The sequence below is a fragment of the Cucumis melo genome, chromosome 6 (genome assembly GCF_025177605.1).
Source record: "Cucumis melo cultivar AY chromosome 6, USDA_Cmelo_AY_1.0, whole genome shotgun sequence".
Lineage (NCBI taxonomy): Eukaryota > Viridiplantae > Streptophyta > Magnoliopsida > Cucurbitales > Cucurbitaceae > Cucumis > Cucumis melo.
Genome location: NC_066862.1, coordinates 6,955,561 through 6,968,000, shown reverse-complemented (window position 1 = coordinate 6,968,000; position 12,440 = coordinate 6,955,561). Strand labels below are relative to the sequence as shown.

At 29.9% G+C, this 12,440-nt stretch overlaps 2 protein-coding genes across 2 annotated transcripts; both read right to left on the bottom strand.

Annotated features, from left to right (window-relative positions):
- Window positions 1-200: 200 nt before the first annotated feature.
- Window positions 201-2,896, bottom strand: LOC103484029 (uncharacterized). Its single transcript, XM_008440924.3, has 7 exons — window positions 2,525-2,896; window positions 2,397-2,428; window positions 1,765-1,862; window positions 1,595-1,677; window positions 986-1,063; window positions 810-908; window positions 201-680 (listed from the first exon to the last, which is right to left on the bottom strand). Exons 1-7 carry the CDS (start codon window positions 2,606-2,608, stop codon window positions 384-386), a joined length of 771 nt encoding a protein of 256 aa, XP_008439146.2. The 5' UTR covers window positions 2,609-2,896; the 3' UTR covers window positions 201-383.
- A 2,002-nt stretch (window positions 2,897-4,898) lies between these two features.
- On the bottom strand, window positions 4,899-9,093 carry LOC103484028 (agamous-like MADS-box protein MADS3). The gene is made up of 8 exons (XM_008440923.3): window positions 8,710-9,093; window positions 8,493-8,574; window positions 8,282-8,337; window positions 8,106-8,205; window positions 6,856-6,897; window positions 5,792-5,833; window positions 5,281-5,393; window positions 4,899-5,168 (listed from the first exon to the last, which is right to left on the bottom strand). The coding sequence occupies exons 1-8, from the start codon at window positions 8,889-8,891 to the stop codon at window positions 5,075-5,077; spliced, it is 711 nt and encodes a 236-aa protein (XP_008439145.1). The 5' UTR covers window positions 8,892-9,093; the 3' UTR covers window positions 4,899-5,074.
- Window positions 9,094-12,440: the final 3,347 nt, after the last annotated feature.

The following is a 12,440-nucleotide window of genomic DNA, read 5'->3' as shown; positions in this document are numbered from 1 at the left end:
TTTATAATCCAAATTCCAAAGTAGCTATTAAACATAAACTTTTGATTTAGTTTAGCCCATTTGTTTCAGTGAAATAATAAAACAGAGTAATTATGGTAGTCACTACTCACCATCAATGAACTAATCGATTTAACAGAGCAGTTAGTGACAACACAGAAACATTTTAAAGCAAGTCGAGCCAAATGAAAATACCAAAGAACTCGGGGCTAAATCTATAGTTTCTATTCCAGCCAAATAGTATATTCTCACAACTCCATCATCTGAGACATGAAAGTGAACATGGAGAAAAAAATAATACACTTATTACTATTCTTTTTTCAAATAAAAGAACCATTTTTTATATTGATATTGACAACTTGGATCTTGATTTTTGTAGTGCTTGCTCATGCTCTACCATCCACATCAAACCCAGACCCAGTCCAGCCAGAGTCTGCAGAGCTTCTTCCTTTAGGCACTGCTCCAATTCCCTTCCCTCTTCCATGAAACTGGTTTTTCTTTTTTCCTCTTCCTTCTGTCTCAGAAGGGGGCTTTTGATTTTGCCCATTTATCACTGGAGCTGCATCACTGGTTGTTTGATTAGGGACATTTTCATTTGTTTTTGCACCAGTTTCTGTTGTCGTAGCAACTGCAGAAGAATCTGACACTCTGCTATTCTGAGCACCTCCCATTGCCTTGACATCCTGTGCAACCCAAAAGGCGTACATCTTACATCATATTTCAATTCGGCTAAGTTAATGGCTAACGAGCAGAAGCCACTATAGTTGTGATTTGAATTAAAGACATCATATGCAATGTAATGCAAGACTTACATGAGAAACAGAGGTCGATACTCGACTTGAATTCAAAGCTTCCATGCGCCTTTTTAGTTCTTCAAGTCTTGTCAACTGAAAGTTGCTGCTTTCTTGAACCTTTGGAGAAGGAACGATGATGTTATCAAGAAATTGAATAGGTTTGACACAAGCAAACTCAATCCTGAGATATGTACCAGATGATTCAAGTCTTCACACAATTTTTGCTTAGTTGCTTCCTCGTCTTGCACTACCTTTGATGCTGCTTCCCAAACCTGAAGGGTAAACCATCATATAAGATTCCTGGAATAGCAGTTAACAATCTTAAGATGCAAGAACAAATGAATGTACAATGTTAAGCACATGCAATAAAATTTAGAAGCAATTGGTTGACACCCCTTCCATTTTGTGAACATCCCAGAGAAAGGATATACTAGCTTGTGTGAAATGCAGTAAGAAGAAGAAAGAAATGACAACCATGAGATTATACGCTCACAGAACTTACCTGTCATTTTTCTTTTTCTTTTTTTCTTATTTGGAACAATGCTATCGATGAGCATCTTCTTCAAACATCTAAATGAGAAAATGCATAGACATGAAATTTGGCCAAAAATAGGGGAGATTGGTTTAGCAAGACCAGAACAATTCTGTGGAATAAATTCTTCATATTTTGTCTTCCCTAAATTCTAGGTTCAAAACATCACAAAGAACTGCGCAACTTGTGGAGCAGGCACAATGTGACATGCAAAACAGCAAGCTTCAAGTCAAAGTTATTATACAATAAAAAGATTTAACAAGGGGCAAACCTTCTTTGCTTGTTCTTCCTTCAACTTAGCTGCACGTACTCTCTCAGTTGACATTTCTATTTTCTTCCGCAAAAGTTCAAGAGCTAGAGATATGCAACCACAGTTGGTGTTGAGTCAACTATTTGATGAAAATCACTAATCAAAATAAAACAACTGAGAGTGAGCTCAACCTGCTTTTTTAGGCCCAGATGTGAGTTTCATCTCCATTGTAAGGTTTGCCAATTCCCGTTCAACATCCCGAATTTTAGATAAATTTTCATCAATACATCTGGAAGAAATAACAAGCCAGGCCATGAAGAACATTTCTACTTTAAGGAAATAGGTAAAAAGAGAAAATAAAAAACCTTGATAAAGGATAATCAACTTCATTTCACTAATTTCATGCTTGGAGTAATTAACAGGTCCAAATGTCGTTTCTAATGTGGTATCGTTTTCAAAGATAAAGACCGATCCTATTAGCTCAGAAGATAGGCACGGGTTGCACTCCATAAATTGAAGGCTCCAACTTGTACTACTCTAAGGATTGTAAACTTAACTAAGCGAGGATGGTTCCATCAGGATTTCCTCCGGTACCATTAATTAAATACTAGTGCAATTTGGATTATAAATAAACAATTACTATACAAACAGCCGTTAACATCTAAAGAATGTACATAAGGGTAACGCCCCAGACTTCAATTTCCTTCAACAGGTAAGATAGAATAACAAGTGATAATCAAATTGAAAGCAGAAGAAACACATAAAACCAAGGTACAAAATGCGTGTGAAATTAGATCTGGGAAGGTAAAGATAAAATTCGTACTTTCTCAATTGAAGACTCCCTTCTTCGATTATCTGTAACACAGTTCGATTACAAGTAAGTAAAATTGAAAACAAGAAGAAAGAACTAGATTAGGAAAAATGTTACAGCCCAAAATTCAAATTCAATACCTTCTCAGTGTAAGCAATTACAGGAGCTTCCCTGGCAAGTCCATCAGGGCCGATCTCAGGCAAAAGAGAGGGATCGGAACCCATTGATTCTGAAAGCAAATTCTTGTGGAAACCAGAATCAGAATGGAGAATGGAGAATGGTTTAAAGGGATTCTGGATTTGATCTAAACGAAAAAACCCAGTTTCTCAAAGCGACTGATAACAGCAAGAAAATGGGGATAGCGAGATCTCGGAAACTGAGGGTTGTTCGATGGGGGAAAGAAAACTCATTTCCGCAGACAAAACACAACGTCGAGGTTCAGTAATTGGAACCGCGGGTTGACCGATTGAGGCGCATGTGCTACGCACGTGAACAAGGAGAATTTGCCGCAAAATTTTGTATACAAAAATATTGAGTAAAGATTTTGAAAACTACACCTTTTTATATCTTAGAAATTTGAATTTGTATTTCACTAAATATACAATTTCTTTTAAGCTAATTTTATTGTTGTTAACATCATATCTTATAAACTATTTAGCTTCGATTGGTAATATAACAATGATACACAATTTTTATGAAAACTTTTATTCATGTATTCATTAATTAAAGAAATTATTGTTATAGATATCACAACAAAATAAAATCAAAATATTTAAATTAGTTATAGAAAGTTGGATAAATTTTGTTATATTTCGTGAATAATTTTAATATCTTACCGTTTTTTAAAAGGTTCCTATTTATTAATTAGAAAAATTGATTTGTGATGTTCTTCATTAATATATTACCAAATATATTAGAGATATTTTCTTAAATTGTGAATTAGTTTGTAAATATATGATATACCAAACACACAGAGAAAAACAGTACTAAAAAGCAAAATGTCTATATACATCATAAAAAGTATATTGAAGGTTGTTCAACCTTTTAGTTTTATATACCTTTGTTTAAACAAAGAAAATCAAATTTATACCAAATGTTTGAAGTCTCTTATTCAAGATTTCTTAAAATTGTCAAACCTACTATATATGAAATTAAACTTTGTAGGTAATACATCTATAAATTTTAAATTTTTTATCTAACGGTGAATTAATTTTTTAAAAATTCTTTTGTAAATTAAATTAAAAATTGTCTGAATAGGTTGTCATAGTTCTATTTCGTAAAATTTTGAAAATTTAGAAGACCTCCTAATTAATCATCTTTGTCATCTATTTGAGTAGACGATTTACTTTCTCTTTGTATATATTTTTTTTAGCTTTTCGTGATTGCTTCTTTTAGATCGCTGCTCTTTCAGAATTGTAAAAAGGGAAGAAGTTATAGATTAATTTTTGTAGAACAACAAACTTTACTTGAGTTAAGATAAAATCAATTATCAACCATAATTTTTCTTTTAAGAAAAAATACCTATGGTGGGTTAAAAGGTGCACCAAATTTTTATGAACCATAATTCATATACATGATAATTGTACCTTTTAAATTTTTGAAAAATCTTGAACTCTTCCTTGAGAAGATATCGTACATATGCCTATACATCTTAGTGTAAATACTGATCTTTTTTCTTTTAATTCTGATGCTTTTACTATCTTATTTAATTGGAATGTTTTTCCTAACCTTTAATTTATTCACTTTTGAGCTCATCTTCCACCCTCGTACATTCATATCTTTTTACGATAATACAACTTGCTTTTATTGTTGGGACCTAAATGAGATTATTGTTAGAAATATGTCAATCTAATTAAGACATCTTGATACAATTTTATGTAATTTGTAATTTCTAAATTGTCTTTTGTATCTTTCAATATGACTTTTTAAAACGAAAAAAATTGTCAATATCAAAAGGTTACGCCATTATTTATAATTGTCTATTAGAGGTATAAATAGATGTATCATCTACCTCTTATAATCAAGAAACCAAGAAAGTTCTAATTGAGCCTAAAGTGCTATAGCACTCAATAGAATAAGTTTACATATAATTGATAACAGACATTTCATAGTTTTATTATTAATTTATTGTCGGCTCCGATAGGATAAATCTGGGGCACAATTCGAAGTCATTTAGTAATCTATGGCTAAAGTAATTTTCTCCCTAGCTTTGTAAAAAAATAAAATACCTAAGCTTTCTTACTAATCAGATACCAAAAAATATTGTATAGCTTACCTTTGTACCTACAGTAAGATCATGTTTTCATCCTTTAACCTTCATCATTTGACCTAAAGAAAAAAAAAACACACACACAGACACAACATATGCGTCGTTTGTGCACTATATTTGGCAGAACCTAATGGCCAATCAGTCATTTTTATAACGCATATGCTTGCTAAATCAGTCCTTTTCGTAGTTATATTAATATTACACATAACTTAACCCTAAAGTATGGATAAAAAATTTTAAAACAAAGAGATATTTATTAAATATATAATAGGAAGATTTCTATATAGATATATATAATTTAATATCCAAGGTTCCCCCATGCATCATGATCCTAATTACTTTATTTGTGAAGAATAATAGAGAATAAAAATTAGGGGGGATCGGAGCATATTTCATATAGACATATAATTAATGAGATCTATCAAAGTAGCCAATCTGGGATTAAGTTACTTCCACCGTCTATCATCCCCCTGCACTCTTCTTCTTCTTCTTCTTCTTCTTGGGCTTCAAAGTACCTGTGGTTTTTTTTTTTTAATTATTATTATTATTATTATTAATGTTCATTAAAACTCAAACAGACCAAACCCAAAACTAATCATCTTGGCTAGGTTTGAATATGCATAATACCTGGTGGTGTTGACCATGTTTGGGTCATCAGCTCTTACAACTTCGTAATTCTTTGGATCTTCCTCACCACCTTCCTGTTCTTGCACACATTGTTGGTCTTGATCTTTTTCGAGCTGTGTTGCACGCAAAGAACTTTTGTTTGGTATTATATTCTACTATAATCGGGAATTTAAAAAATGTTATAAAGTGGACAAAAAAAAAAAAAAAGTAAAGACAGATAAATTAAACAGCAGAAAAATCGAAGCAAATATGCATTTTACCAACAACACTACTAGCTGTATTTGCAGACAAACAGAGAGATCAGAGAAAATATCAGCGTAGGACTTTAGGGTACCAATAGAATTGGAGAGTTTATATAACATAAAAATGGTAAATAGAGAAATCATAGCTAAGAAATAATGGAACTTAAAAGGTTTGTTATTATGTTAAAATTACAAACAAAATAAGTCTTTGAACAGATATTTCTATGCATGTCATCTTTAAAGGAAAATAAAAAGGAAGAGAAAAGAACCTTTGACTTGAGCTGATTATTTTGATCTCCAAGGTCCTGCTCCTGTATATCTCAAAAAACTAATGCTCGTCACTTATTTACTCACACAAATAAACAAACAAACACACATAAACATCCTCTTTAATTTCATTTTGAATTGAATCACACAACACTAGCTATTATCTTATCAATTCATAAGTTTATCCAAACTTAAGGTTACTTACTTATGACTTACCCTTTTTTCAATCCTAAAATATCATAGAGTATACACTAATAATGTTAGGTTTAACACTGCAACATAATACAGTAGATCATGCTATTATTTTTTTCAAGATGCTATATGATAGTGGAATCAATAAATACATCCAAATATGTCAACTACATTGGCAAATCTATAACACTCAATGCTATTATTAAGCTACAATCAATGCAAAACAAGAATAGTATTGCAATAATGCAACCTAAGGGAATTCCCAACATTGTTATTGAATTTCCAGCAATATATATATTTGTTCACTATTGCATAATAATCAAGGAATGATTTTTCTTCGAGGTGAATATAATTTATTCTGCCATTTTTTTCCTTCCATAATCGATCAATACAACAATGTCTGACAATTTTTTTGTAAAATAATTAAATCGAAAAAGTTGTCTGTTTTAGTTCTTGCGTTGACAAACATGTTTCCTTTGAAAAGTGTACAACACAAAAGCACTTGAAAACACCAAAATTCTAGATTCTTATTTCTAACTTTTTCTTTCAACAAGATTTTCTTTTTACTTTATGAAATTGATCATAGTTCCAAATAATAATAATGATTATAATAAATAATGTAACATATGTAATTTAACTATTTTACTTTAAAACAAATTTTCGTGTAAAAAATTATTTTAGTATTTTAATATTTGAAGTTTGAAAGAAAACATATATATATATCAAATACATCTTAATTTGTTTGAAAAAAAAGAAGATTATATTAAGAAGTAACTATCAAATACAAGTAACAAATTATGTCTGTATGGTATATGTATAATAATTAGCGTTGGATACCATATTTTGTCCGTAAATTAAACTTGGTTTTTCTTACCATTTTGTGTAAGTCTGCTAATTTTTGAAGCATTATTTCAGCCTGCAATTAACAACAAACAAAGATATCAATGTCTATCATTAACTCAAAGTCAAATCTTATCAAACTTAAGATTAAAATTTTAATTTAGTTCATTTAATAATGAAATGCCACCATTTTATCTCATCAACGTACCTCAGTTTATTCGGTTTCTATAATTTGGTTATTATCATGATCACTACCCTTTAGTATCCTAATCTACAAGAGGTTTAATATCATCTTTGTGTCACATCTTCGTGGCAATTTAATGTAATATTAGAGTATGATCGCAAATCTTCATACCAACCTTTTTATAGTGTGTCTGTATCATTATTTCATTCTCTATATTAAAATACCATATGTTGGACTCTTCAATTAATGTTTGAGCCATGGGATTTAGTAGTGACTTAACAACTTATAGACCTAAAGACTTTTCTTACTACAATTAGTAAAGTAAAGATCTATTTGATAATGTTTTAACCTTAGGAATACAAATATAAGTCAATTAACCACTGAAGAAAGTATAGGTTCACATAACCAAAAAACTTAAAAGTTCAAACCTTTTTAAAATAAAATTAATAATCATTTTATGATGGTGCTAATTAAAGATGTGAAGTGTCAACCTAATTGAAATATTTTAGTACACAGTGTATATTGATCTCAAATGTATTTTATTCAAAAAAGAAAATTAATAAACCATTTGATGATAATTGAATTCTTTTCAAATATTATAATTTCTCTTCGTAATAGTAAGAAATTGTTTGAAAATAACACCACAAACACATGTATTAAAGGGAGAACTTTCAGGTATGCTTTAGTTAAATCAGTATCAAAACCAAAACATAACTTTTTCCAATTTTATTCAATTCTACACACTGTTGTTGACAATGAAAAGCATTATATTTTCATCTATATTAAAAATTAAAGAACATAAAATAATCATAAACTAAAAGAAATTCTTCCCATATTCTTTTAGTAACTCATTTTATAATCAAGAAATTTACAAAACTGAGATGTATCGAGTCCAAATTCAGAAACATGATAGATATATCAAAATAATTTTGGGTAGGACCAAATCCAAAAAGAAAAAGATAAAAAGAAAATTCTAATGAGAAGAAATTACTATTCAGTAGAGAAATCATCATTGTTGTAATGAACTTAGTGATTCGAACTTAATAAGAAGAATAAAATTAAACTAAAAAAGAAGAAAACCAACCCTTATCTTGAATTACCTTCCGCTGTCTGGCTTGTGAAAGAGTTTTGTCCAACTGTTTTTCAAGATTATGCAACTCTTTTAAGCTCAATGGTTCAAGTTCTTCTCCAAGAAAATTCCTTCAAAATTAAACCACACATCAAGATCGGTTTTCAAAAAACAAGGTCTTAATTTAACTAATCTAATTAAATTAACCTATAGGAACGTTGAAGAGATTCATATTTAGCTCTCAGCTTTGACACCTCCTCTATCTGCATTACCAACATGTACATCATCATATCATCACTAACAAATTCCAAACCAAAATCTTTCTTTTAAACCAATTAACCCTATATCTTATTAGTCAATCCGAGGATATAACTTAGTAAATAAGACATAAATTGGTTTGGACCTCCCAATTGTTCACCTGTATGTCACTCTCATCAAGATTGGTGGTTGATCCAGAAGTGTAACATTGCTGGTGATACCTCTCAAGGATTTTGTTCATGCTGATTATTGATGAATGAAAGTGATGATAAATTGCCATAAATAAAATATATAATGAAAGAAATTAAAAGAAGAAGAAGAAGAAGAAGAAGAAGAAGAAGGAAATAAAAAAAAAGTGAAGAAGTATTTTAATTTACTCAGTGCTGCCAAATTCAAAGAGCTTTCCACGAGTAGAGAAGATGATGAGAGCAACATCAACATCACAAAGCACAGAGAGTTCAGAAGCCTTCTTCAATAACCCATTTCTTCTCTTTGAGAAGGTCACTTGACGATTCACTCTGTTCTCTATTCTTTCAAGCACTACTTTTCCCCTTCCCATTATGATATTATGATCTAATTCCTTCTTCTTCTTGTTCTCTGTTCTCTGACCTCGATCTCAAAATAAAACTAAAACCACATATTATATGTTCAACAAAGTGTGTGTAAGTGTTCTTGTTGGTTTTTATAGTTCCTCTCCCTTACCTTAGCTTGTCCATTTCCAACTTTTATCTTTGTTACTCTCCAAAACCCTCTCTTTCCCTTTCGCTTTCCCTTTCCCATTCTTTATATTTTCTTTTCTTTTTAAACATGGGGGGACATGTCCTTTCCTTAATCCTCCTAAAATCAAACCCATTCTCTCTTACGAAAGTGCTCTTATATTTTGCTTTTTATGTCTAAACTGCACCATCTCTGCATTCTTTAAGTTACATAAATTAACTAGGTTTTATCTCAAATTCAATTTAATAAACTATGAAGGTGAGTAACTCGTGTCTGGTAAAGATGGTAACTTACATCTTTATCTTTGTTTGATTTTCTTGAACTTGTTATTCGAAAGTTTCACATGAATAAGTATAGAGTCTCGCTTCTAGGTCCACAAGTCGAGATTTATGGATGTGTCTCTTAACTAAATGTACCTAATAAATATCTGTATCTATGTTGTTTATGATTTTCGGCCTAGGGTTTAGAGGCGGGTGTTATCTACAAATATTTTTAACTTTACACTGCCTTTAAATTTGTAATATCATATTCTCTCTCTAATAATAAATTTCCCACTCCCTCTATCCATAAACGTAACTAACGCATAATCTTTATGTTCATTTCTCTAGTCATTGCATTTTTTGTATTTTTTTAATTATCGATTTCTTAACAACACCTTTTAACGTAAGATCCTCAACAATGTGATACTTTTATACATGATCATGATCAAATTATGTTGACTAGTTTTCTACCACGGTTCATATATGATGAGATAAACTCATTTCGATATCTTTTTCTCTTTTAACAAAATACCAAAAGAGGGTGATCACCAAGATGCGCATCAGAACATCTTAACTACATTGCTGTATCTTTAGCACCATCATCATGCACCGAGATCAAGTAGAGATGCATTCACAATCAACACAAAAATACAAGAGTTGTCAACGGTGGTTCTTTTTTTTTTTTTTTTAAGTTCAATTGATAATACAGAATATGGAGGGATTGAACATTCCATTTAGGAAAAGATAATAAAATCTAACTTGGATCAGACTATGTATTATATGATATGATTTGTTATGATAAAAAAAACATATATTTAAATATGTTTCAAAAATGGTATAGAGCTTTGCCCATTTAAAAAAGTCTTTTGTACGAGTAATACACTATTGCTCTTCAAATATCTTTACTCTCTTTTCCCTTATTAGGCTTGAGATTACTGTTACGTTTTCAACAGTGCAACAGTACCACTTTTTTAACATATATTTTGAAATATTTTATACAAATTTCAGATTCTTGTTTTAAACATGATTAATTGTTCTCTTTATTCTCTTCACCTAACAAATAATTGTACTATACTTTAATATTAGCCAAAACAGACACAAGTCCTTTTTCCAACAGTATACTAATTTGATGAAATAATATTTCTTTTAATAAAGATTGAGGAATTTTTAACTTCTATTGTTTACAGAACTAATAACCGTCTGACATCTAAATTCTAATGAATGATAATTTAAGGACAATGATATAAGAATGTTCTTAGAAAATATGGAAAAAAAAAATGAAGAAGACCATCTAAATCAAGTATAATATAATTTAAGGACAGTGATATATAAGGTTGAAATTGAATAACAATCTTGGATGAATTGAGATTTGTAAAACATAAATGAAGGATATCTGTCAAATGGTCCAGGTATATATAACCAAAGAACAAAGAACCCTATCACATTGTGCAAGAAAATACGATCACAAGAGTTTGCAACAAAGAAGTGCTACTTTGGGTTGACCATCTTATGATTATTTTATAGATAAATATAAAATATACTCGAGTTTATGCTATTTAATTTACATTGATAAACACTTTCTATGTTCTCTTAAAATAAATGAATAAACCTGTTCCAAAAAAGTAATGAATAACCCCATGTAAATTATATTAATAGTAAATCTTACTTGTCATGTCATGGAATATTATTATAAAAACAAAATACGATAAACTGTTGTGATTTATTATGAGCCAATATAATATATACTTTTTTTACGGAAAGTATGCATGAACAATTAAACTGCCACATTTATAATCATTCAAAAACAATCTGCAACATTTATTTGTTTATTCATATTTTGCCATGGTGGGTAGCTTCGGATAATTAGTATTCTTTTGACCTGTAATGTATTTCAGTTATTAATGAATAACGAAACAAGAAAATTCAAATTAAAAAAATAGAGTAAGATAAATCTTTATAAAATAAACGAACTATTTTTCTCGGCACCATTTTGAGATAAAACATCCTATTTATAATATGGTATTAAAGTTCATAAAACTCTACCAAACCAGTATGATGTTAAAAAATAATATGGTACAATTTGATGGGTGGTACTTTGTAGAGTCAATGGCCGGAACCAAACAACAAAACCTTTCAACTCTTCTTTCTTTTCTAATTATTATTTCTCTTTGTATTTCTTCAAATCGGAAGAATTTTCACTAGCATCTCACTTTTATATGTTGACAGAACAATGAGCTCATCTTCAACTCCCCACTTTATAGATATATATATATATATATATATATGTTTTATTTAATGCATCACTTTTTTAGACCAAATGTGATGACGACATTAAACACCTGTGAAATAGAAACTAGACCAAAATCTAGAGATGAAAGATGTATTTTCCCTAAAATTCAATACGTCCTTGAAAATGGATGAAATGAATATAGTTCTAGTTTTCCTCCAACAATTATTTAACTGATATATTCACACAGAGTTTTTTAGACAATATAACTCTGCATATATACCTACCACCCGACTCATACCCCAACACCCCTAAGTACGCTGACATTTACATGCAACTAAGTTGTGGAAGAACAAAGAAAGGATAAAAGCAAAGTACGTGGGACTGTAAAGGCGTAGACTAAGATATAGAAAATGATATAATAAAGTGATCATTTCAAGTTATATTTGACATTTTTAAGAAGTTGTCACTAATTCATCTTGTTTTCCTTTCATCTTTTATCTTTTAAGATTTATTTTTGATTCATTTCCAACATCTTTACTATATTTTTCACATTTTCTTTCAAAAAAAAGAAAAAAACACATTTGAACTTTTAATTAAATTTCAAAAATAAAAAATGTTTATTTAAAAATTATATACATTCTTAGTTTCTAAAAATTTGCTTGATTGTTTTAATTCATTGATTGATGTAGTGTCTATAAGCTTATTATTTTAAAAAAATTATATTTAAATAGCTTTGAAATGAGACATTAGTTATTGTCATTGAAATTGGAAATTTAAGGATGTTGTCGATGTAGCAACTTCTTTCTTTTTTAGTATACAAAAGTTGAGTAAAGAGGTTTAGGGTCCGGATGGATTGATTTAAGAAAACATGTTATTGTTTAAAATATACTTAAAAAATAGT